The sequence below is a fragment of the Jaculus jaculus genome, chromosome 5, assembly GCF_020740685.1.
Source record: "Jaculus jaculus isolate mJacJac1 chromosome 5, mJacJac1.mat.Y.cur, whole genome shotgun sequence".
Classification (NCBI taxonomy): domain Eukaryota; kingdom Metazoa; phylum Chordata; class Mammalia; order Rodentia; family Dipodidae; genus Jaculus; species Jaculus jaculus.
Window position 1 is genome coordinate 35,758,221 of NC_059106.1, and position 22,468 is coordinate 35,780,688.

The window sequence follows — 22,468 nt, forward strand, 5'->3', positions numbered from 1 at the left end:
CAGAGCAGGGGTTAAAGGTGCATCCCCCGTACACCCTACATTTACCTAGGTCTTGGAGATTGGCCTTAGATCCTCTTACTAACTGAGCTATCTCTCCAGCCCCTGCCAGAGCTAATTTTGCTATGTAGCCCTCTGTTCATTTATAGATTTCACCAATTTACCAATGGTTTGGCCCCAATATGTGATATCTGTTATTCCTGATCTTAGATAACTTTAAACATATTAATCAAGCAAGATGATGACTTTCTCTGAAGCAACTAGAATGATATTTGCTCCTCTAAAAAGTCTGTAGCTGCCTGCTTCTCTTCCACTCAAGGATGAGAAAGTAGGCCAGGTTTCACAGAGTCCTGTCAAAGAAATAAGAAGCAAGAAGAACACACTCCCCTAGGAATATCTCTCCAGCTCATGCCATGTAGCCCATGCTACTTCTCCAACTGCTAGAGAAAGATAACAGCAGTTTATTTTCCTTCCAACCAGGAGCAGGAAGATCATTAGAAAAGATGCTGGAGGGCATCAGTCCTTAGACATCATAATCCAAGATGTCCTTGAGCTTCGGAAAAGTCCACGGACATCCTCGTAATACAAGAAGTCATTTCTTTTACGTCCTTATGTCATAACTTCCCAACTCATTAAAAATTTTGCAAAATCCTGTGTGACCACTCCATACATGCCAGAAACACATTTTAGAAAGTAAAACAATATATATTTAAATTTTTTTCTTAATTTAGCCAGGCGTGGTGGTGCACACCTTTAATCCCAGAATTTGGGAGGCAGAGGTAGGAGGATTGCCATAAGTTCAAGACCACCATGAGAATACAGAGTGAACTCCAGGTCAGCCTGGACTAGAGTGAGACCCTACCGTGAAAACTCAAAAAACAAACAAACAAACAAACAAAAAAAAAACTTAGTTAAAAAAAAACCAAACAAACAAAGTCTCACAAGATTAAATTAAAATCTCCAGGCATGTAAAAACACAAGAGTTATTAATAATACTTTATGGAAGTTTTGATAATTATGAGATAATAGTTTTGTAAGTTGTAATGTAGGTTTTTCTAATGATGACAGATTACAAATGGCTGAAAATTTTTCATAAAATTTTATTCCTATAAAGTTAAATAAAAACTTCCATAAAACATATTTTATACATCAAAGTTCACCAGATAACTTCTAAACTACTTTAAAATATAATTTCCTTAACCTCCTACAAATGGATTTTTGACAAAAATGGTAACCTAAACCTAAGAAAATAACACAGATATATTTAAAAATATAGAAGATGAGCTAGGGAGATTGTTCAATGGTTAAAGGTACTTGCTTGCAAAGTCTACCAGCCTGGGCTTAATTCCCTAGCACCTACATAAAACCAGATGAACAAAATGGCATATGTGTCTGGAGTTCATTTGTAGCAGCAAGAGGCACCCATACTCACTAACACCCTCTCTCTCTCTGTCTCAAATAACTAAATTAACATTTTTAAAAATATATAAAACATTTACACACACACACACACACACACACACACACACACACATATATCTGTTCAAAGATTTTCACTACCAAGCATTTCAAAAGAAATAAAATTTAAATTCCAATGGCACATTTAACTCAAGTTTCAAGTACCAACACTGGTAAAATACGATATTGTCATGGGCACAAAGAAACCTCAAGTATATAGTATATTGTTAGCAATGTAATCTGCACAACACTGAAGAAAGGAAAAATATCACTCAAGATGGAGTCAAATGGTCTTGTACCTCCAAATTGTGTTTCTAGGAATTTATATTTGTTTATGAACAAATCTCTGTGACAGGGTATATACTAAGAATGGTAAAATATAGAAAATTTCCCATAACCCAGTGGATTTTATTATTACAACTTCTGATCACTCACAGGTTTATTGTGGCAATGACCCCACTCCTGTTGCCAATCTTCTGTGTCTGTTTCCCTCTTGTTGCTGGAATAAAACACCAACCAAAAGCAATGTTATTTCAGCTTACAGTCATATGGGGAAACATCATGTCAGCACACAGCATAAACAGGAAGCAGGGAAAGGAAGTAGTCCAAGTGAGTGAGGTAGGACCAAAAAGCTGGCTAATAAACCTCAAGTTTCGCCCTCAGTGCTACCCTCCTCCCTCCTTTCCCCTCCCTCCTTCCCCCTCCCTCCTTCCTTCTTTCTTTCCTTCCCTCCTTCCATTATTGGATATTCAACCTAGGACTACATACACGTAAGACAAGTATTCTACTACTCAGTTTAAGCCCCCACCAACCCCACCCCAACATTCCTATTTGATTCTATTTTTGAAACAGAATATTGCTAAATTAACTAGGTTGGCTCTGAACTCATTGTATACCTAGGCAAGTATGGAACTTTTAATCCTTCTGTCTCACCCTCCCAAGTATCTGGAGTGAAAGGACTACAGCCACAGTCCTGGGATAGCTGGTTTTATTAACATGAACTAAACATGAGAACACATTTTCTTTTTTCACATAAGTTTCCACTAGAAGGTTAATAGCATGGTTTAATTACCTACCGCTGCCAGTGGAAGGGGCTAATAAGACATTTGGACACGGGCTAAATTACTATAGCCATCAATAAAATAATAGAAAATGGGCCAGGCATGAAGCCCAAGGCAAGAGTACAGATGGAGAACCACCTGCCACAATCTAAATATTTAAAAAGTAGCAAATAAAGATAAGGATTTATTGAATAAAATGTATCCCAGTCATTAGTGTAATATGGTTCACAGCCACATTGTCCAGGTCCAAGTCCTGCCCACACTGCAAACGGCTCCCCTTGGCCACAGAAGGGCAGATGGAGGAGGATGGGGAAGAGCTGTGCAGACTTTATCTGTGGAGTCCTACAGTCCTGGGTGCTGTGGGGAAGGACATCATCTGGAATGGTGGTTGTAGTCACAGTGTCAAGTCTGGGCTCTTGGGTGCTTTGGCGAAGTTCATGGTCTGGAAGAGTGGTGGCAGCTCTACGGCCATCTTTCCTTGTCCACAAGAACTTCCCTCTGTGAGAGTGTACTGGGAGTAGACTCAGGGTCCCAGAGGAGCCCTAGTCCCTGGGTGCATGTGGGACACACTGAAGTTTGTACATGGAGGATACTGAAGTTGGGACTGACATGCAGCTCCATGTGAGATATTGCACCATCAGGACCTGACGAGTGACCAAAGAACCTGGGGGGGGGGGAACAACTTTAAATTCATTGAGACAAAACACAAAATATGTGTGAAATCAATTGGGTACCTAATACCTGTGGATTTGTGAAAAGACACTAATTTAGCTGAAGGAACCACAGTTCTGATGGGTGATTTGATTTGGACCAGAACAAACAATGAAAATCATGGTAAAAACAAACAAACAAACAAAAACTAGTCAGTAGACCAGGAAGTGTGGAACATGTTTGCAATCACAACACTTCGTGGGTGGAGGCAGAAGGATCAAGAGTTCAAGGGCATCCCAGGCTGGTCCTACAGACAACCTGACAGATATAGTACCTTGTTTCAAAACCGAAAACAAAACAAAACCAACAACATCAAAAACCAAAACAAAACAAAAACGAAAGCCAAGGATAATATGGAAACATCCTTGGCCTGTGGGAAGCTGGAAGAACCATTGTTGGCATCTGCTGCTCTTTGCCTGACCTCCATGTTTCCTTGAGGCTTGCAGCATCCTCTGAAAGAGTATGGCTTGTTCACTGGCTGTACCTGAGACAATTCCAGGCTGATAGGGTTCTGGGGCTGAGATGGGACTCTGCACTGAAGGACATGTAATTCCTGCTCTCTACTTTGTGGCTGTGAGACTTCAGTCGGGCTGCTGATCCTCTGTATGCCTTTGATGTTTTCAGCTGTGAAATGGAGCAAGTAATAGCATGCAACTTAAAGGCTGGAGAATGAACAGTGAATGTAAACTTTAATCATGGGAACTATGCCAAGATCAGTGAATCAATGAATGCTGCTGTTGCTATTACTAAAGTGAAATCTTGTTAAAGGGAGAATGCTGAGGGCTGAACTAGAGAGGACAAATCCAGGTTAGATGTGAGGGACTGGCATCAGAAGCCAGAGTCAGAGAGTGGGGAGGAATGTGAAAAATAGGACACAAATGGGGGAGGGATGAAAGTTAGACAAGAGCATCCTAGTACTCTGTAGAAAGGACAGCTATTCAGACCAGTGCCTCCTTGTTTCTGGGTCACATGTCACCCATTCTCTATCCCTAGCCAAAAGGAGAAGAAAATTCTTGTATAGTCATTCAGGAGAATGGGAATGTAGCGCAGTCAGAAGAATGCTTGCCTAGCATGCACAAAGCACTGGGTTCAATCCCCAACACCCCATAAACTGAGCATGGTGGTACATGCCTACAGTACTTGCTGTTGGAAAATAGAAACAGGAGGATCAGAAATTTAGTAATATCCTTAGCTATATAGCAACTTCAAGGCCAGACTGGGATAGATAAGACCCTATTTCAAACAAATTAAAATAAATAAATACTAAATAAATGTAAAGGACACTGAGTTAGAGAAGCAGTGTTGAAAACAAAGCTAATTATGCCCTTCAGTTTATGATTCCAAAGTCAGAACAAAAATTATGACATTCTTACCAGTGGTCTATGGGAGTTTCCAGGTTCTTGGTATTTTGCTCAAAGATATGAAGACAGGTACACAAACATACAGAAAGACACGTTATTAAGAATAAAAGCAGGGCTGGAGAGATGGCTTAGCGGTTAAGCGCTTGCCTGTGAAGCCTAAGAACCCTGGTTCGAGGCTCGGTTCCCCAGGTCCCACGTTACCCAGATGCACAAGGGGGCGCACGCGTCTGGAGTTCGTTTGCAGTGGCTGGAAGCCCTGGGGTGCCCATTCTCTCTCTCTCCCTCTATCTGTCTTTCTCTCTATGTCTGCCGCTTTCAAATAAATAAATAAAAAATGAACAAGAATAAGAGCAAAGTTGGGCTGGAGAGATGGCTTAGTGGTTAAGTGCTTGCCTGTGGAGCCTAAGGACCCCGGTTGGAGGCTCAATTCCCCAGGACCCACGTTAGCCAAATGCACAAGGAGGCGCATACATCTGGAATTTGTCTGCAGGGGCTGGAAGCCTTAGCGTGCCTATTCTCTCTCTCTCTCTGCCTCTTTCTCTGTCTGTTGCTCTCAAATACATAAATATAAATAAATTAACAAAAAAGAATAAGAGCAAAGCAAAAGTAAATATTTGAATACACTGCAAAATTGGCAGTGGAGGTCACTAGAGACCAGTGCATCAGGACATCAAGGTCATCAGGACATCAGGTCAGCAGAGCATCATGACATTAGGAAGTGTCTAAGACCTCTTTATAAGAATTTTAGAGGAGGGGCTGGCTTAGTGGTAAAACATTTGCCTGCAAAGCCTAAGGACCCAAGTTCACTTCCCCAGGACCCACACAAGCCAGATGCACAAGGTGGCATAAGCATCTGGAGTTCATTTGCAGTGACTAGAGGCCCTGGTGCACCCATTTTCTCTCTCTCAAATGCATGAAGAAAAATAATTTTTTCAAATGGGAAAGTGTGGGGGTGGGGAGGGAGGGAATTACCATGGGATATATTCTGTAAACATGGAAAATGTTAATAAAAATTTAAAAAAAAAAGATTTTTAGGCATCACTTCAAGACATAGTTTGTGGTGTTCTGATTTGACAGATTTAGGTTATATGGTTTCTCTACTGTACATGTTCCTTCCCACAACGCATCTGATTTTAGCCATATGTGCATCCAGTTACACATAGGCATAAGATGATAAAGAGTTTTTTCTCCTAAATTTCACTTAGAGGACACAGTTTACCTTAGTACCCAAAACTAGTTCAGACTGGTTGGCCCTTGCTGTTCTGATTCCCACAGCTCCCTTAGAATATATTTGAATAGGAGCTGATCTTGAATAACGGTCGCTAAAGGGAGGAAGACACTAGTTCATTGCCAGGTGCAGGGGGTTTGTGCAGCGTGGGACATACAGGTGTGGCTCACAGGTTCCCCGTGAGCTGCACTGTTTAGAAGGGTGTGTTTACTGCTCAAGACTAGCAGTATCCTGGGTGTCTACAAACTACTTCCCTATGCTTGCCTGCCTTAACATCAGGTGCACCAAAAGCATACTAAAACTGTAGTGCTAGAAAGCTCCAAAGAACATAAAGATGGAGTCACGGCCCGAGTCAGACCGTGGAGGTTATGAGTCTTTGGACTGTCTGTGAAAGATCTGGACTGCCTTCATTCTCCTCATTTGACCTATATGCTATTTCCCCCTCTTTATGAAAAAGTTCATTTAAGTCGAATCAATATTTTAAAATAAATTTCATTAAAAACTTGAGATTTCTAGCCTCATTTTAAAATTAATTTTATTTATTTTCTGGAGTACTAGAGTGTGGGAGTGGGAAGAAAGATGACTTCTTATCATTGCAAATGATGCATACACCACGTTGTGTGTCTGGCTTTACGTGGGTGCTAGAAAATTGGATTCAGGCAGGCAGCCTGCAGGCTGTGCAAGCAAAAAGACTTTAACCTTTGAACTGTTTTCCCAGCCCATCTGGCCTTATTTTTGATGGCAGAAATTCACCTACCTGGACCTCATTCCAAAGGCGCAGGTTGTACTGCCATTTCTGAAGGTCTGTGAAGTTTCTATGTGGTTCTTTACCACCTCATAGGTGTGCATTTCAGAGGTAGAACAAGGTAGTTGCCTGGGTCCTGTGCTGTGGCCCTTCCAAGACAGAATGGATTGTCAGAGAAAAATCAAGACACAGTCACATAGTTAGAGGAATTTCAAAAGTGTAAGAGTAAGGGCTGGAGAGTTGGCTGAGTAGTTAAGCACTTGTCTGTAAGCCTAAGGACCCTAGTTTGAGGCTCGATTCCCCAGGACTCTTGTTAGCCAGATGCACAAGGAGGCGCACATATCTGGAGTTCATTTGCAGTGGCTGGAGGCCCTGGCATGCCCATTCTCTCCCTCTCTCTCTCCCTCTCTCTCTTTCTCTTCCTCTTTCTGTCTCTGTTGATTTCAAATAAATAAAAATAAACAAAAAATAATTTTAAAGTGTCAGAGTAAGTCAGAAAGTGGAATCACCAGCATAAATATAGACAAAAAGTCAATAATGAAGGAATGAACGCTCCATCACCATCATCCAAGTAACACCAAAGATCAGAAGACACAAAGGCAGACGTGAGACAAAATGAGATTTAACAGTTACCTTCTCATTGCTGGGAAAACCACCCAACCAGAAGGAGCTTATGCAAGGGAAGGGTTTATTTCTGGCTTATAGTTAAGAAGGCAAGCTTTATCATGGTGGAGAAAGCATGTCATTTGGCTTACAACTTTAGAAATCCATAGAAGAGAGAGGGAGGGAGAGAGAGAGAGAGAGAGAGAGAGAGAGAGAGGAGGCAGCAAGTATAAGCTGGCTCTGAACACCCGGCAGGCTAGATTAAACAACCCCAAGGTCTATTCTCAGAAACAAATCTTTTCTAGCAAGACTCCGTCTCCCAAAGGCTCTCCAGCTGGGGACTAAGTAGACAACACCAGTCATTTAGGGGACATGTTACATTTTTGAACTAAGCTCCCTGTGCCTCCATCTCTCCATCTCTACCTCTACTTCCTCTTTATTACTGCTGCATGCCAGGCTCTCTTGCTTTTCTTTTAATTTATTATTTCTCATTGATATTCTTTTTCTTTTTGGTTTCCTTTCACTGGTGTGACTCCTTACAGCCCCTCAGGATGAGACAGTGTGCTTTGTTCATTGTTGTATTATTAATACAAAATCAGTGTCTGGAAAATGCCATTTGAGTCAAAGGCTCAAAGTAGAAACTGTTTTTGTTGTTTGTTTTTCAATGTAGGGCCCCACTCTAGCCTAGGCGGAGCTGGAATTAGTCTCAGGCTGGCTTCGAACTCACAGTGATCCTCCTACCTCACCCTTCCAAGTGTTGGAATTAAAGGTATGTGCCAACATGCCCAGCCTCAAAGTAGAAACTTTAAATCATGTTTCTTGATGACACATAAATAAAACTTTACAACAGCTGAACCTATGGATGTGTTTTTCTTTTCTTTCCATCTAGGGAAACAGAACTATTTTTTTTTATATTTTTGTTCATTTTTTATTTATTTATTTGAGAGTGACAGAGAGAGAGAAAAAAAGATAGAGGGAAAGAGAGAGAATGGGTGAGCCAGAGCTTCCAGCCTCTGCAAACGAACTCCAGACGCGTGTGCCCCCTTGTACATCTGGCTAACGTGGGACCTGGGGAACAGAGCCTCGAACCGGGGTCCATAGGCTTCACAGGCAAGCGCTTAACCGCTAAGCCATCTCTCCAGCCCAGGGAAACAGAACTATTTTTAAACAATACACTCAGTAAAATAATGTGCTAATTTATTAGAGCTAAAAATATTAAAGAAAACTACCATTCCATAGCCTTACTAGCGTATCCACCACATATATATAGCTCACTGTACTTTCTTCCAGCCTACAGTATATACACAATTTTAATACTAAAACCATATTTCCCAACCAATTATAATGTCTATACTTCTCACTCAACATTATACTCACTTCCCCTTTACCACAGGTCATATTCATAGCTAAGATTCCATTATGCAGTTTCTTTTTTTTTTTTTAATTTAATTTATTAGTTTTCTTTTCAGTAAATACAGGCAGTTTGGTACCATTATTTAGGCTCATCTGTGTCTACGCCCTCCCATTAAACCCTCCTTGTTAATGAAAATGGGTCGTGCATTGTGGAGTTAGCTCCCAGTTATTGGTATGATAAATGTCTCTGCATATCATGACACAACATGTGACTCTGATATTCTTTTCGCCCTCTCTTCTGCAAAATTTCCCTGAGCCATGTTGGGTTCATTTTTGGTCTGCTTCAGTGCTGAGGTGTTGGGGGCCTCTGAGGCTCTGGCTCTCTGATTTGGTAGGAGTTGATTTTTCTCTGCGTTGATCTCCTTCCCCTTTGTGCTGGTATCCGGTTCACAGGAAAACATTACCCTTGCTTATTTCGCCAGTTGTCCTTAGTTTCAGTCTGGCCCCTTTTGAGGTATGTTGGGGCAGCTCTCTTCTTAGGATCTGCATCTATCTGGAAAAGAGAAACAGATTCTCCAACGGAGAGTAAGTTAGCACCCGGAAAATTGAGATAACACTTACTTTTTTGATAGACAGTATGGTAGGTTTAGGCCCTCTTATATCCCGTGATTGATGGTAGCTTGATATTGTAGAGTGGGCTTGTGTTTGGGTATGGTTCTGACTTGTTTCCCAGTTCCAGCTCTGGGTCTAGTACCACTGAGTGGATCAGTTAGCCAAATCAAGAGCAATTGATTCCTCACCATGGCTGTGTACCACTATTGCACTTGTGTGAGCATCACATCCGGTTATTTGTTTCTAATTAGGTAAAACAATGTGTTGCTTGGACAGATCTTGGTCATTTCCCCCAGTCGCCCATGTAGCGCCTTCTGGCACTAGACACACTGACTGTCTGGGGACTGACTCTCTCCTGGCTTCCAGCCATGTCATTCCATTTTACGCGTCAGCTGCATATGGAGTCTTCAGCAATAGGGTCTTACCACTGGCATTTGGTGGGTCATCAAGTACTCTGACAGAAGTCTGTCATTGTTTTGGGAAACCTTGTAGGTTTCTCTGATCAAAAGCTCATTATGGATGGTAGGCCCAAGCTGGAAGTGGGGGTTACAGGTCAGTGTCCACTAAGAAATTGAGGAAAAAGATAACTAATATACAAGAGTTAGAGAGGAGAGAGATAAAGGGGAGAGGGCGAGAGGAAGGGAGGGAAGATGTAGGAGATTTAGGTCAGTTTTGATCCTACCCTCTCCAGTGTCTTGTGGTTCAGGTGTTTCCTGTAAGGGTCTAGTGAAGGTTCAGCCATTTGGTCTGTCTTTTATGAAGTAGAATTTTATGGTACCATTGTCATTTGGGTCCGGATTACTGTTTTCCACCCTTCGATGCCCTCCCCGCCCTCCCATCCATCTTATTGTCTAGTCCATGAGGTGCTTGCTGGGTATGTAAGGCATCTTGGGCAGATTCAGGTTAGGTGTTGCAGATGAGTGAGACTATGTGTCGATTTTTTTTCTGTGATTGGGTAAGTTCGCTGCGAATGATCTGTTCCAGGTTCAACCATTTTTCCTCAAATTTCTTTGTCGTTTTTTCTTACTGCTGTATAGAATTCCATTGTGTAGATATACCACATCTTTGTTATCCATTCTTCTAATGATGGACATCATTAACTACAGAGAGACAGACAGACAGAAGCAGAAAGAGAGAGAGTAAATAAGGGTATGCTAGGGCCTCCTGCCACTGCAAAAGAATGAATGTGCTTGTCCTCTTTACTTTCCTACTTCTTTGAGATTACAACTAAAGTTGACTTTTACTTTCCCACCATAAAGCTTAGCTTTGGAGGAATTCCAGTACCAGGCAAACCTGGGACCTTTTTGAAGAAAAACTTCCATGGATGTATGGAGAACCTTTATTATAATGGAGTGAACATAATTGACCTGGCTAAAAGACGAAAACATCAGATCTACACTGTGGTGAGTCCACTCATCTCCTTTATTTTGATGTTTTCTCATTGTGGGTAAATCCGGCTTTCAGTCCTCTACCAATGCACCTCTTCACACTATGTTCATCTTAAATTCTTAGACTTCTTGTCAGCATACCACCTAGCTACAGAGAGGAAGGGAGCTGACAGGAGGTGAGGCACTCTGATGTGGGTTGCTCTCCTGAGAAATGGGAATATTTAGAAACAGTCAAAAAATACCACCTTAAGGCTGTAGGTATAATTTGAAGTCTATATGGAATAATGTGGATTTCTTTATCATTTCTGGAATAAAATCAACACAGATTCAAGTAAATTATATAGCTTGAGAATTATATGTTAAATATACAAATTATATATTTTATATATAATATATTGTATAATATATATCAAATTATATAGCTTTGGAGTTATACATGTACTTACTTAATATTATTATTAATATAGGTCATTCCAAACAAGAGAGATTGTACTTTTAGGATTCCCTTAATATCATGTATAATCATGGTGAATTAAATGCCTAATTTACATTTATCTTTCCTAATAAACCCTGACTGTAATGAGTGTCTCTGTTATTATCACTGCAGTTTCAATGCCTATGAGAGCACACTGAACATGCTTAATGCTAAAAAAGATGATGATATTTCCAGCTATAAGTAAAAATTTATACATTTCTCTTTCTGTTTCTTGAACTTTGTGCTTCATGTATTTCCAGCTCTGTTTAGCACCACTATCTGTTGATAGTTAATTGGCTCTTTAGTCATTATATAATGGTACATCTTTTTTATCCTCTGGTGATTACCATTGTTCTAAAGTCTATTGTATATAATATCAACATTGCCATATGTGCTTCCCCCCACCCCCGGTGCTTGCATGCTATACTTTCTCCAGTTGTCTGAACCACTATATTTGAAGTAAGTTTCTTGCTGACAGTAAAGAGTTTGGTTATTTTTAGTCACTCTTTCAAAGTTTTGTTTGGGATTCTTGGGCAATTTACATTTATTGTAACTAATGGTATGTTCAGCTTAAATACCTATTTATATCTTGTCTTCTGTTGTTTTTTCAACTCCTCTCTTTATCCTCACATATTATGTAGTTCTTTAGCCTAATGTTCTCCCAACTGAGCTTTCTCAGTGCTTTTATATTATGGATTTCATGAATGAGTGTTAGAATTTCACTGGAATCATCAAACATTTGAGACTAACTATATTTAGCTTGTTTGTGGCTCCTTAGGTATTATATGGTATGTATAAAACTCAAAACTTACTGGTTTTAACATTTTATCAATGCAAGTGAAATGTAGAACTATTATCTCATTTTAATCTATTTATCTTTCCCTTATTTTTATATACATGTCTTAGTTATTGCTTTATTTTTCTGTATTTGGAACTATGTCAGATGATTTTAGTTTTGCTTTAACAGTTAAATTTAATTTGGAAAACTCAAGAGAAGAGTTCATTGTATTTAGCCACATTTTGTTTATTATTGTGTTTTATGTCTTCTTGATTTTTTAAAAACAAACTCTTCTCATTTCCTATGTGAATAATTTTTTTTAGCCATTCTTTTAGTGCACAAAAGAATATGATGGATTCTCTTAATTTACTTTATCTGATAATGCTTTGATATCTCCTTCACTTTAAAATACGTTTTCTTTAGATACGAGATCATACAATGATAGTTCTTTAGCACTTGAAAACTTTAGGTTAGTTCCCTTTGCTCTTAGTGACAGATCCACTGTCATCACAGTTGTTTTCCTTCTACAGGTAATGTGTCATTTCTCTCAGTGATATCACTGTTTTTAATCTTTAATTTTAGAAGTTTGGCTGTGATATGACATGGTATGAAAGGCATCAAGATTACTCTTTTCTGTGTGTTTTTTTTACACTGTTTCTTAAAGTTTGGACTTAGTATTTCACCATATTGTGGAAATTTAATCATTTTACCCCCACCTTTCTTATCTTCTTCCTGAATTCTCTCCCTAGATCTTTTGCTACCATCTGTGAAGTCATTCTGACATATGTTACACATTGTCCAAATTAAGTGACATCAATTGTTACATATTCAGTTCACCATTGCTCTTCTTCAGCCTTCTCATGGTTAGTGTACCTGCCTATTATTTTTTTTTTTGCCCATTCATTTTTAATTTCAATGTATTTTTCAGTTCTAAAGTTTTCAATTGGCTTTCCTCCTATCTCTTATTTCTTTGTTAAGATTTTGAATTTGTCATTGAGACATTCTACTATGTCACTCATCTCTTCTTACATTTAATTGTTTTTGAGGCATCTTTATTATAAAGCCTGCCTTAATTGTCAGCTAATTCCAATCTCTCATATCCATGTTGAAATTATTGGTTGTCCCTTTTGAATTCAGTTTGAGGCTTGTTCCTGGTTATACAACAGGAGATACTTCTAAGGAAAACCTGAAATTTTAGGTATTATAATGACTTTGAATCATCTACTTTGAACTGTTTCCTCTTCCTAAGCCTGGATGGAGAGGCTTTGTATCAGTGATACTGGGTTGAGATGAAATCCAGATTATTCTGTAGCCTCCATCAACACTGGAGAGTAGAAAAGCTACTTGTTACTACTAAGCATAAGAGAGTTCCATCTTCCCTCTATGGTTTTGCTTATACCTGCCTGGCAAGGATGGGAATGACAGCCTCATAGTGCTCCCCCTTTGTGACCAGCAGTGACATTGCAGCAGGAGGCTCTTGGCTGACCTTGCTTTCATTGGGCTTTGATGTGAGTCCTGACTCTCCAGGAAGCCACCTTGACTCCGCAGGGATAGCTGTGACCTTCATTACCACTTCATGGTATAGAAGTCCAGGCTCTTCATGAGGTTCACATTGTTCCCACAGGAAAAGTCCTGGTATTCTCTGAAAAGGATTAAATCCTATATTCTTAGAATTTGTCTTCTACATCTCAGACATACCTGATTGTGCTGTTGATACCATGCTAACCAAGGTTTGGGACATTGTGACAGTCAAAGTGAATGAAAGTGGTACCATAGTTATCCTTCTGTATTTGGATTAGTTAGTAAAGCCAGTTACTGTCTTGACATATTTTTTGTTTAATTATGCTATCTCTTTCCTCAACCTTTGGCTGGAAATGAAAGTTTCATAACTTTTTAATGTATTTTCTTCATGATATTAGTCTTTTCACATGAAGAAGAAATATGATTAAAAAGAAAACTCATACAACTCTCTATCATATTAACCCTTGGGTCTTTAGGTATTTGCACTTGCTTTCAGCATCTTTTCTGGTCTTAGGTTTGTTTTATATGCTATTTCCCTTGTACTTAAGTTTCATTTTGTGGGATAATTAGGAAAACTACATTGATTAATAAAATCTGAACTAGGGACTGGCTTTATTTTCAAACTATGGTAAGAGTGAGCCATCTTATCATTGATAAACTAAACACAAGTCTCCTTTCAATCTAATTTTCAACTATCTTAACAAACTATCATATTTAAATGACCTTATGCTTTATTGATTTGCTAAGCACAACCTATCTTGGTTATTTTATGTTGTGGTGTTCAAAATTAATTCATTTTTAAAAATAAATTACTATTATATTTTTTTAATAATTTTTTAATTTTTTCTTTATTTTTAGTTTTTATTTATTTGAGAGCAACAGATACAGGGAGAAAGACAGATAGAGGGAGAGAGAGAGAGAATGGGTGCACCCGGGCTTCCAGCCTCTGCAAACGAACTCCAGACACGTGCACCTCCTTGTGCATCTGGCTAACATGGGACCTGGGGAACCGAGCCTTGAACCGGGGTCCTTAGGCTTCACAGGCAGGCGCTTAACCGCTAAGCCATCTTTCCAGCCCACTATTAGATTTTGATCAGGCTTGCTAGAGGAAAATCATACTTAATTTATGGTGGTTAATATTTTCAAAGGTATTCAGCAAATTCCTGACTCCACTAGTTTGGAGCATTTAGAATGGTATTAAGGAGGAACTAGTTCCCTGACTGCTTCTGAGATACTGAGCAATGTTATTTCTCTATCTTTGGTCCATGTATGAGACTCCTGACAGTTCTCCTGCCTACTCATGTGGACTTGAGTTAGTGACCCATATCCTAATTTCCCAAGCTCTGTCTTGCTAATGATATTTTATTAAGTAGTACCTTAAATCCTTGAACTTATTCCAACCCCACCCACAATTATTTCCAAGAATTCTCTTATAGCATACCAGTGTCTTTGTTTTCATTTCTACTAACACAGGACACAGGTTTATAACCTTTGAGGATTTCACTCTTGATGAATGTCACAAGCATCAAGAGTAGCATGACTAGCCATCATGCTTGTCATCTGCAGAAACAGCTGAAATACAACTTGGCTCACTTCCACTCTTCATACTGGAGCTTAAAGTGCGAGCCTATCTTTGCCTTAGGTAGACATGGCTGAGATCCCTAAGTCATAACTTTAGAGGACACCTCCACACATTATGTCTAAAAGTATCTTTAATGCTGAGATACATTAAATTCACTGTGGTGATCTAAATGTAAAATGCACCCTCATAGACTCATGTGTTTGAATACACAATTCCCAGTTGGTTCTGCTGTTTAGGAAAGTTGTGGAACCTGTAGGAGGTAGAGTATTGCTAGAGCAATTGTGTCACTGGAGGTGACGAAGTTGAATATTCCATATTTAAAATATATTTATTTATATATTAGCTTATTTATGAGAGATAAAGAGGGAGAGAGAGAGAGAATGGGTGTGCCTGGGCCTCCAGCCAGCAAATGAACTCCAGATTCATGTACCCCCTTGTGCATCTGGCTTATGTGGGTCATGGAGAATTGAATTGGGATCCTTTGGCTTTGCAGGCAAATGCCTTAACACTAAGCCATCTCTCCAACTCTGAATAGTCCATCTTTATTTGATGTTTTCTCTCTCTGTTTCCTCTCTGCTGGTGTGATGATGTGACACTGGTGTTCTGCTCCTGCTGTGCTTTCTCCACTATGAGCATTACTACCCTTTAGAACCTTAAGCCAAACTAAACTCTTTACTTCTCTAAGCCACTTCTGTTTGGGTAGTCTGTCCGAGCAAGGAGAAAATAACTGCTATGCTGACCAAGCAGAGTAAATGAAATGTGAAATAAGGTAAAACAAGACAAGAAAGCATGAGTTTATGAATATTGGGAACATCAATCTTCTTTCAGAGAACCAGTCATAATTTAAAAAATATTTTATGATTTTTATACTATCATAGTATCTATCAAGTGGCAGTGTACTCCAGTGTACTTTATGCTTCAGAGTCTAATTGGCAGAGATGTAATCTGTAGAACAGAGAATTTAGCCCTAATGCACTCGAGGAAACCATCCCAAGAAAACAGTTTTTCTATGTGGTTAGACACTCTTACTTTTCACTTACACTGTCACAAAGTAGAAACAAAAGAAGCATATGTTAGTTTGTCTTTTAAATTGCTCCAATTTCCTTGCTTAAGTGTGAATTCAGACATATTACTATACACGCACACACACACACACACTCCTGGACTGTTCTTTGGAATTCCTTTGGAATGGAATGGTTTGCATTTTTAAATACAAAAGCACAAATTCTTTCATTTCTTTCATCAAGCTTAAAGCTTCCCCAAAGACACCCCATAAGTTATAAAAACAGCTTTGGCTGAAGTTGTTAAGTCACTGTGAAGTTGCCTAACAGTTTTTGGAAGGAACAAAGTGGAGTTTTTGTTCCTTTCCATAGTTCCCATACTGTTCCACAGCACTGATCCTTGCAAAGTTCAGTGTTTATGTGGAGGTTCAAGGAATCAACATATAAAGCAGCAAGAATTAGGCAGTGCCTGTGAATTCCAAGCTGTGATTCAAGGCTGCAGGAATTATAGGCCTGTCCTGTGTAGAACAAACCTCTCCATAGGTTGTGTACAGGCAACGTCCTGTTGCAATCTGTCATTCCCTTCTTATGGCACCTGAGACTCCCTGGAGATTCAACAGCCATTCCATGGGGATAATTCAATTTAGTGTTTATAGCAGAGTTTCACTACAGGGCAATCCTTCACACTCTGAAATGCAGTAAATCTAACAGCATAGCATAGTCATAAAAATACCTTACTATTCTCTCCCAAATCTGCCATCCTATGCTAATACCACACAGTACAATAAATAATCAAAGTAAATGACCCATTGAAGTATAGTAGGCATAATGTGGATTATTATATGCACATTAAAAGAAGCACATGGTCCTGTTAGGTTTCTGAACTTGATTAATTTCCAGCGCTACATTCCATAAGAAATGTTGCTTTCTTTGCAGCTATCATTTTCTTAAGAGTTGTTTTCTTTCTTGACTATTTTATTCATGTATACAAAGTAGTCTGATAACCCCCCCCCATTATCTTTCTTGATTATTACAGTAATTCTTTGAGACACAAGCGGATTTTCAGCCAGTTGACTGAAGTTTCACTCACCTTGTGGTAGGTTTTCACATGATTTCTTTTTTTTTTTTCTCTCAATGAAGACTCCAAGGAAGTATTATTATTTCTTTACTTGGTCTTTACTAGAAGGGAGAAAAGTACCAAATGACCAGTAAGACAAAAGTTACAGAACTGGCTTTGGCTCTAAATGCCCATGTCAAATCAGTCCTGTGTTGTTGTATTCACATAACTAAAATCCATGCATTGGATGGGCAGAGGTCAACACTAAATATATATATATATATATATATATTAGATAGATAGATAATCCCACTCCTGTGGCTGAGAATGCAAGTTAATCACCAAGTGCCTTTCCACGAGTTCTAGATGAAGCCAGATAGTCTGTGCAGTCTGGAATTCCCAGCAGCGGCAGTTCTAACACAGTGGCAGGAGTCTGAGGGCCTTCTCCCATGACTTATCCAGTTACATGGCCTCCAGAACATGACTAACAATTAGGAAACTCTTGTAACAAATAGGAAAATTACAGCACCTCCTTCAAAGTGTTTTTGTGATGATTGATCAAATCTGCTTGTAGCGTTTTTAGAACAACTTATGGTCTACAATATAGACCTACTATGCTAAGTGTAAAGTTCAGGAGTGACCCAAACCACAGAGACCACTCTGAGGCAAAGGTGGAAGCATTTATTCTGGGAAAAACCGGAGGTGCCAACACTAACTTTCAAGAGAGGAGCAGTCAGCTTTGAGATTACAGATAGTGCACTATATAGAGCTCTTCAGTTGGGAGAAGGTGTGAGGAAGGAACTCCTTTGTTCTTTACATTAGCCATAGGGTGTGAGACCAGAAGTGAACAGGTGGGAGATAAGGAGGGCAGGAAATCTGGGGCCTTGTGAGGCTAGTTCCTTGAGGAATGTGGATGACCCACTTCCTTATCTCTGTCCCTGCTTTCCTGTTGTAACTCATTTTGTCCTGACCTAACACTAAGACTATTAAGTAATACAACAATATGGAGATGATGGTGCATGCACTTCAGAGGTGGAGGCATGAGAATCAGGAGTTCAAGATCAGTTTGTGACATATTACATTTGAAGCCAGCATGGGCTATAAGAGACTCTTTCAAAAGTGAAAGAAGGGCATGGGCAATGGAACAGTCAGTAAACTGTTGCCATGCAAGCATGATCTGAGTTCAGATCCTCCACACCCGCCTAAAATGCCATGTACAGTAGTGTTGCTTGTAATCTTCTAGTCTTAGGGCTAGGGTTGTTGTAGATAGGAGGATCCCTAAGACTTGCTAGCTAGCTAGTTTAGCTAAATTTGTAAACTCTGGGATTAGCAAAAGACACTGTCTCTATATATGTTATGGATAGAGATTGAAAACTATACCTGACATCAACCTCTGGCTGCCACATACACACACACACACACACACACACACACGTGTGTGTACCTGCACATACATGTGCAGGTACACACATATGAACATGAATATTCACACTCACAACATGCACAATAAATAAATGAATAAGTATATGAATAAAAAAGAGAGAAAAGGAAGAGTAGAGATAATGAGAGGTGAAATCAACTTGGTGCTTTTCATCTGTGCAGCAGTTCCCACTACTAAGATGAGCCTATTCCTTTTTTATTTTACCCCAGTAACTGCAGCAGTGAGAGCCCCTTCCTTTGATGTGTTTCAGAGAGCTACCTTATAGGAAAGGTGCCACAGGCCTTGACTGCCAAAGGAGGGCGAACAGAAGGATGACTGATGGAGCTGGGATCAGATTAGTTTCTCGGTCCCTGGTGTATCTGTGTGAGGCAGGCATGGGGGCAGCCGTCATCATCCAAGCTTCATCTGAAAGGTACTTTATAGTCAGGGCTGAGGACAGCCAGTGATGTGCAGACAGAGGCTGTGTCACCCACGGTCTTCTGGAAAGCATGCCACAGTCAGCTTTTATTCATTTTAATTACACATCTCTTTACCTTCAGGGTCCTGAATGACTTTCACATCCAAGTACAAAAGAAAAAAAAAATAAAGAACAGCACACTTGAATACATACAAGGCTGAGCAGATCTGTGAACAGCATTGCTCACCTGGGATTTAAAAATCAATGAGGCATTTCAGAAAATGCCTTTGTCATTAGCTAAGTACTGAAGAAATCTCTCCTGGGTGTCTCGTGCGATGAAAGAGCATGAGGCAGAATCTTTGCCTCTGGCAAGATAAAGTAAGGCGGCAGTAAGTGGGGGGCTTTAGTCCCCCCTCGTCTTTCTTGGCATCTCCAGGCTCTGGCATCTGATTTCCAAGCTCTTCCTCCTGGCTGTGTGTCCTTTCTATGATTTTCCAGAAATCAAGTCCTCTGCTTCCAGTAACCCTTGCAAGCCTCCTAGGTGAATTGAAGTTTTAGTGCAAGGATGTTTTGGAATTGTTCTAATCCACTCTTAGAATATATAGAAGTTTGCTTCCCAGGTTTTTACAGGGGCCCCTTCTTTTCTAGCCATACTGCTCTCCGACTCTGACATCTAGTCCACTCACATCCACCTCTGAGCTTTTTCCTGGGTGAATCTTCCATACCCAATGAACTGCCTTTCTTTTTTATTATTATATTTATTTTTTATTAGTTGTAGACATATTCAATATGTAAATAGCACATGTTGGCACCATCCTTTCCCTCATCCATGCCCCCCATCCAAAGGGACCCTCCTCACTGGCAATGCAAGTCATCCCCATGAGGACTGTGGGTTGTACATTGTGGGGGCTGAACAGAGGCAATGTCTCTGTGCATAATGTCCCAACTTGTGGCTCTAACACTTTTCCTTCTTCCTCTTCTATGAAATTACCTGAGCCATGTTGGGTGTGTTTTAAGTCTACTTCAGTGATGGGCTCTTAGGAGCCTCTGGATCTCTGCTATGGTAGGAGTTAAGTGTCCTCAGTGTCTATCTTCTTCACCCATGTTCTGATATCAGGTTTGCCAAGAAAGCAGCACTCTTGCTCATTTCCTTAATTTCTCTATGGTTTCAGATGGGGCCCTGGTGAAGTGTGATGGGTCATTTTTCTACTCAAGTCTCACTTCTGTCTGATAAAGAGAAGCAGATTCTCAACAGAGAGTGAAGTCAGCACAAATTAAATGGGATAACCATTGTTAGTTTAGAGAGAATTTAATGGGTGTATACCCTCTTGTAGCTCTTGAATTCAGAAGCAAACAACCTGATGTGATGCTCACACACACAGGCATATTGGTGGCACAGAGTTATGGTGAGTAACCAGCTGCTCTTGGATTGGATAACAGGTGCATTCAGTGGAAAGGAACCCATATCTGGAATTAGGGAACAAGCCAGAATCATATCCAGATAATGAGTTTGCTTCCCAATATCAAGCTCCCACTAATCTTGGGCTAAGAGAGGGTCTACACCCATTAAATTCTCTCTGAACTGCCTTTCTTTATCATCTCTATCCTGAACCAGCCCCCCTCCCCCCGCCAAAAAAAAAAAAACCTAGAGCAGGCTGGGTGGCTCATACCTGTAATCTCATAGTCAGAAGGGGGAGGAATGAGAAAGTCCAAGAGTCTGAGCCCAACTTGGACAACATGCTGAGTTGCAGTTCAGTCTGGACTGTAATTGTGAGACTTTATCTCACAAAACAAAGGAGAGAAAAAATCCAATAAGGCCATAAACATACTCTTTTACCATCACTCATTGAGGATGTTCTTTGTGGCTACTTGTTTGCAACAGAGATGTGGTTAAAAATGGCAACAGAGGGCTGGAGAGATGGCGTAGCGGTTAAGCGCTTGCCTGTGAAGCCTAAGGACCCCAGTTCGAGGCTCGATTCCCCAGGTCCCACGTTAGCCAGATGCACAAGGGGGCGCACGCGTCTGGAGTTCATTTGCAGAGGCTGGAAGCCCTGGCGCGCCCATTCTCTCTCTCTCCCTCTACCTGTCTTTCTCTCTGTGTCTGTCGCTAAAAAAAAAAAAAAAAAAAATGGCAACAGAGCAAGCAAACAACTATGCAGAAGACATCGGGCAAATAGGAGTCACTGTGTTTCTGTCCATCTGCTCATCTCTACCTGAACATGCTGACATCATCTCTCCTGGAACAATCTCTACTGACTGGTTAATAGCAGCTTCTAATCTTGCTAACTTTTTTATTGACAACCTGCAAACAAACATATACAACATGAACCCAGAGCCCAGTCCTTTCCCACCACTGTTCTTTATCTCCTTCCCATATGCCCCTCACTAAATCCTTTCTTCTTTGCAATTAGTCCTTCTTCTATTTTGATGTCACAATGTTTTGCCCTCATATTATGTAGATCTTTTGAGGTGTTATCAGCCACTATGAGGTCATGAATGCAATGGCAACTTTACGATGCACTCAGACCTATCCTTTGTCTTTTAAATTGTTTCCACCACCTCTTCTGGGATGGTCCCTGAGCATTACATGATATGAAAGAAATGTCTTAGTTAGTGCTGAAGGCTGTGCTGTCACTTCTCAATGTGTTGACGAGTTTTGAGACTCCCAGTAGTCTCAACTACCTTAAAAGAAAAACTGGTCTAACCAGAAGTGATAGTAGCATTAACATATGGGCACATACGTAAACATTTTAGCCAGCAATTTGGTGGGCCCCACCCTGTTTATGCAAACAGTAGTAGTAGTAGCTTTCTCGCTAGGGCTTATGACCACCCCAGCCATAGGATTTTAGTTAACTTTTCAGATCCAGGCATGTATTCTCTCCTGTGGAACAGGTCTCAAATTCAGTAAGAGAACAGTTGATCCCCTTCCACACAATCCCCACTATGACAGACATGGCACCATCGCACCAGTTGTTATCATTTGCCTGGCTGACCAGCTGTGTAGTGTACATGGTCCACTGCTGGTTATGTCTGTTGATGATTTTTCTTCTCCAGCAGACTACATGTCACTTTCCATCACCATGAAAGCTAGTCAACAGGGAGGAGGCTCTACGTCAGCTGACGTTTGATTTCTCAGTGTCCTGTAACCAAATCATGTGATGTCTTCAACACCAGTACCATACCATCTAGCCCTGGTGGGCAACCAAGGCCCTTGCAATTACTTGTAATACTTTGGGGGTATCTAGGATTCCTTGACTAATACTTCACTATGGGATTTCCCACCCTTGGCATTGAAATTTTTCTGTAATAATCCAGGCTTTCAAGGTGCAGCATTAAATATCTTTTGCCCACCCTCATTTTCTGAACACATAATTTTTAGCTAGCAAAGAAGGAGATTTTCATATGGTTGATCCATAACATATTTTTTTTAAATTTTTTTCTTTTTACTTATTTATTTGAAAGCAATAGACAGAGAGAAAGAAGCAGAGAGATAGAATGGGCGCGCCAGGGCTTCCAGCCACTGCAAACGAACTCCAGACGCGTGCGCCCCCTTGTGCATCTGGCTAACGTGGGACCTGGGGAACCGAGCCTCGAACCAGGGTCCTTAGGCTTCACAGGCAAGCGCTTAACCACTAAGCCATCTCTCCAGCCCCATAACATATTTTAATAAAAGCTTTCAAGTGAATTATATTTGGAAAA

At 40.3% G+C, this 22,468-nt stretch overlaps 1 protein-coding gene across 2 annotated transcripts in view; it reads left to right on the forward strand.

The window, feature by feature from the left end:
- The window catches only part of LOC101613057 (contactin-associated protein-like 5), a 408,379-nt gene that overhangs the window by 181,683 nt on the left and 204,228 nt on the right, over positions 1-22,468 (forward strand). For both annotated transcript variants that reach the window (XM_045151145.1, XM_045151146.1), the window contains one exon: positions 10,389-10,532. In XM_045151145.1, the coding sequence (XP_045007080.1) occupies positions 10,389-10,532 (144 nt within the window). The remainder of the gene's footprint in view (positions 1-10,388; positions 10,533-22,468) is intronic.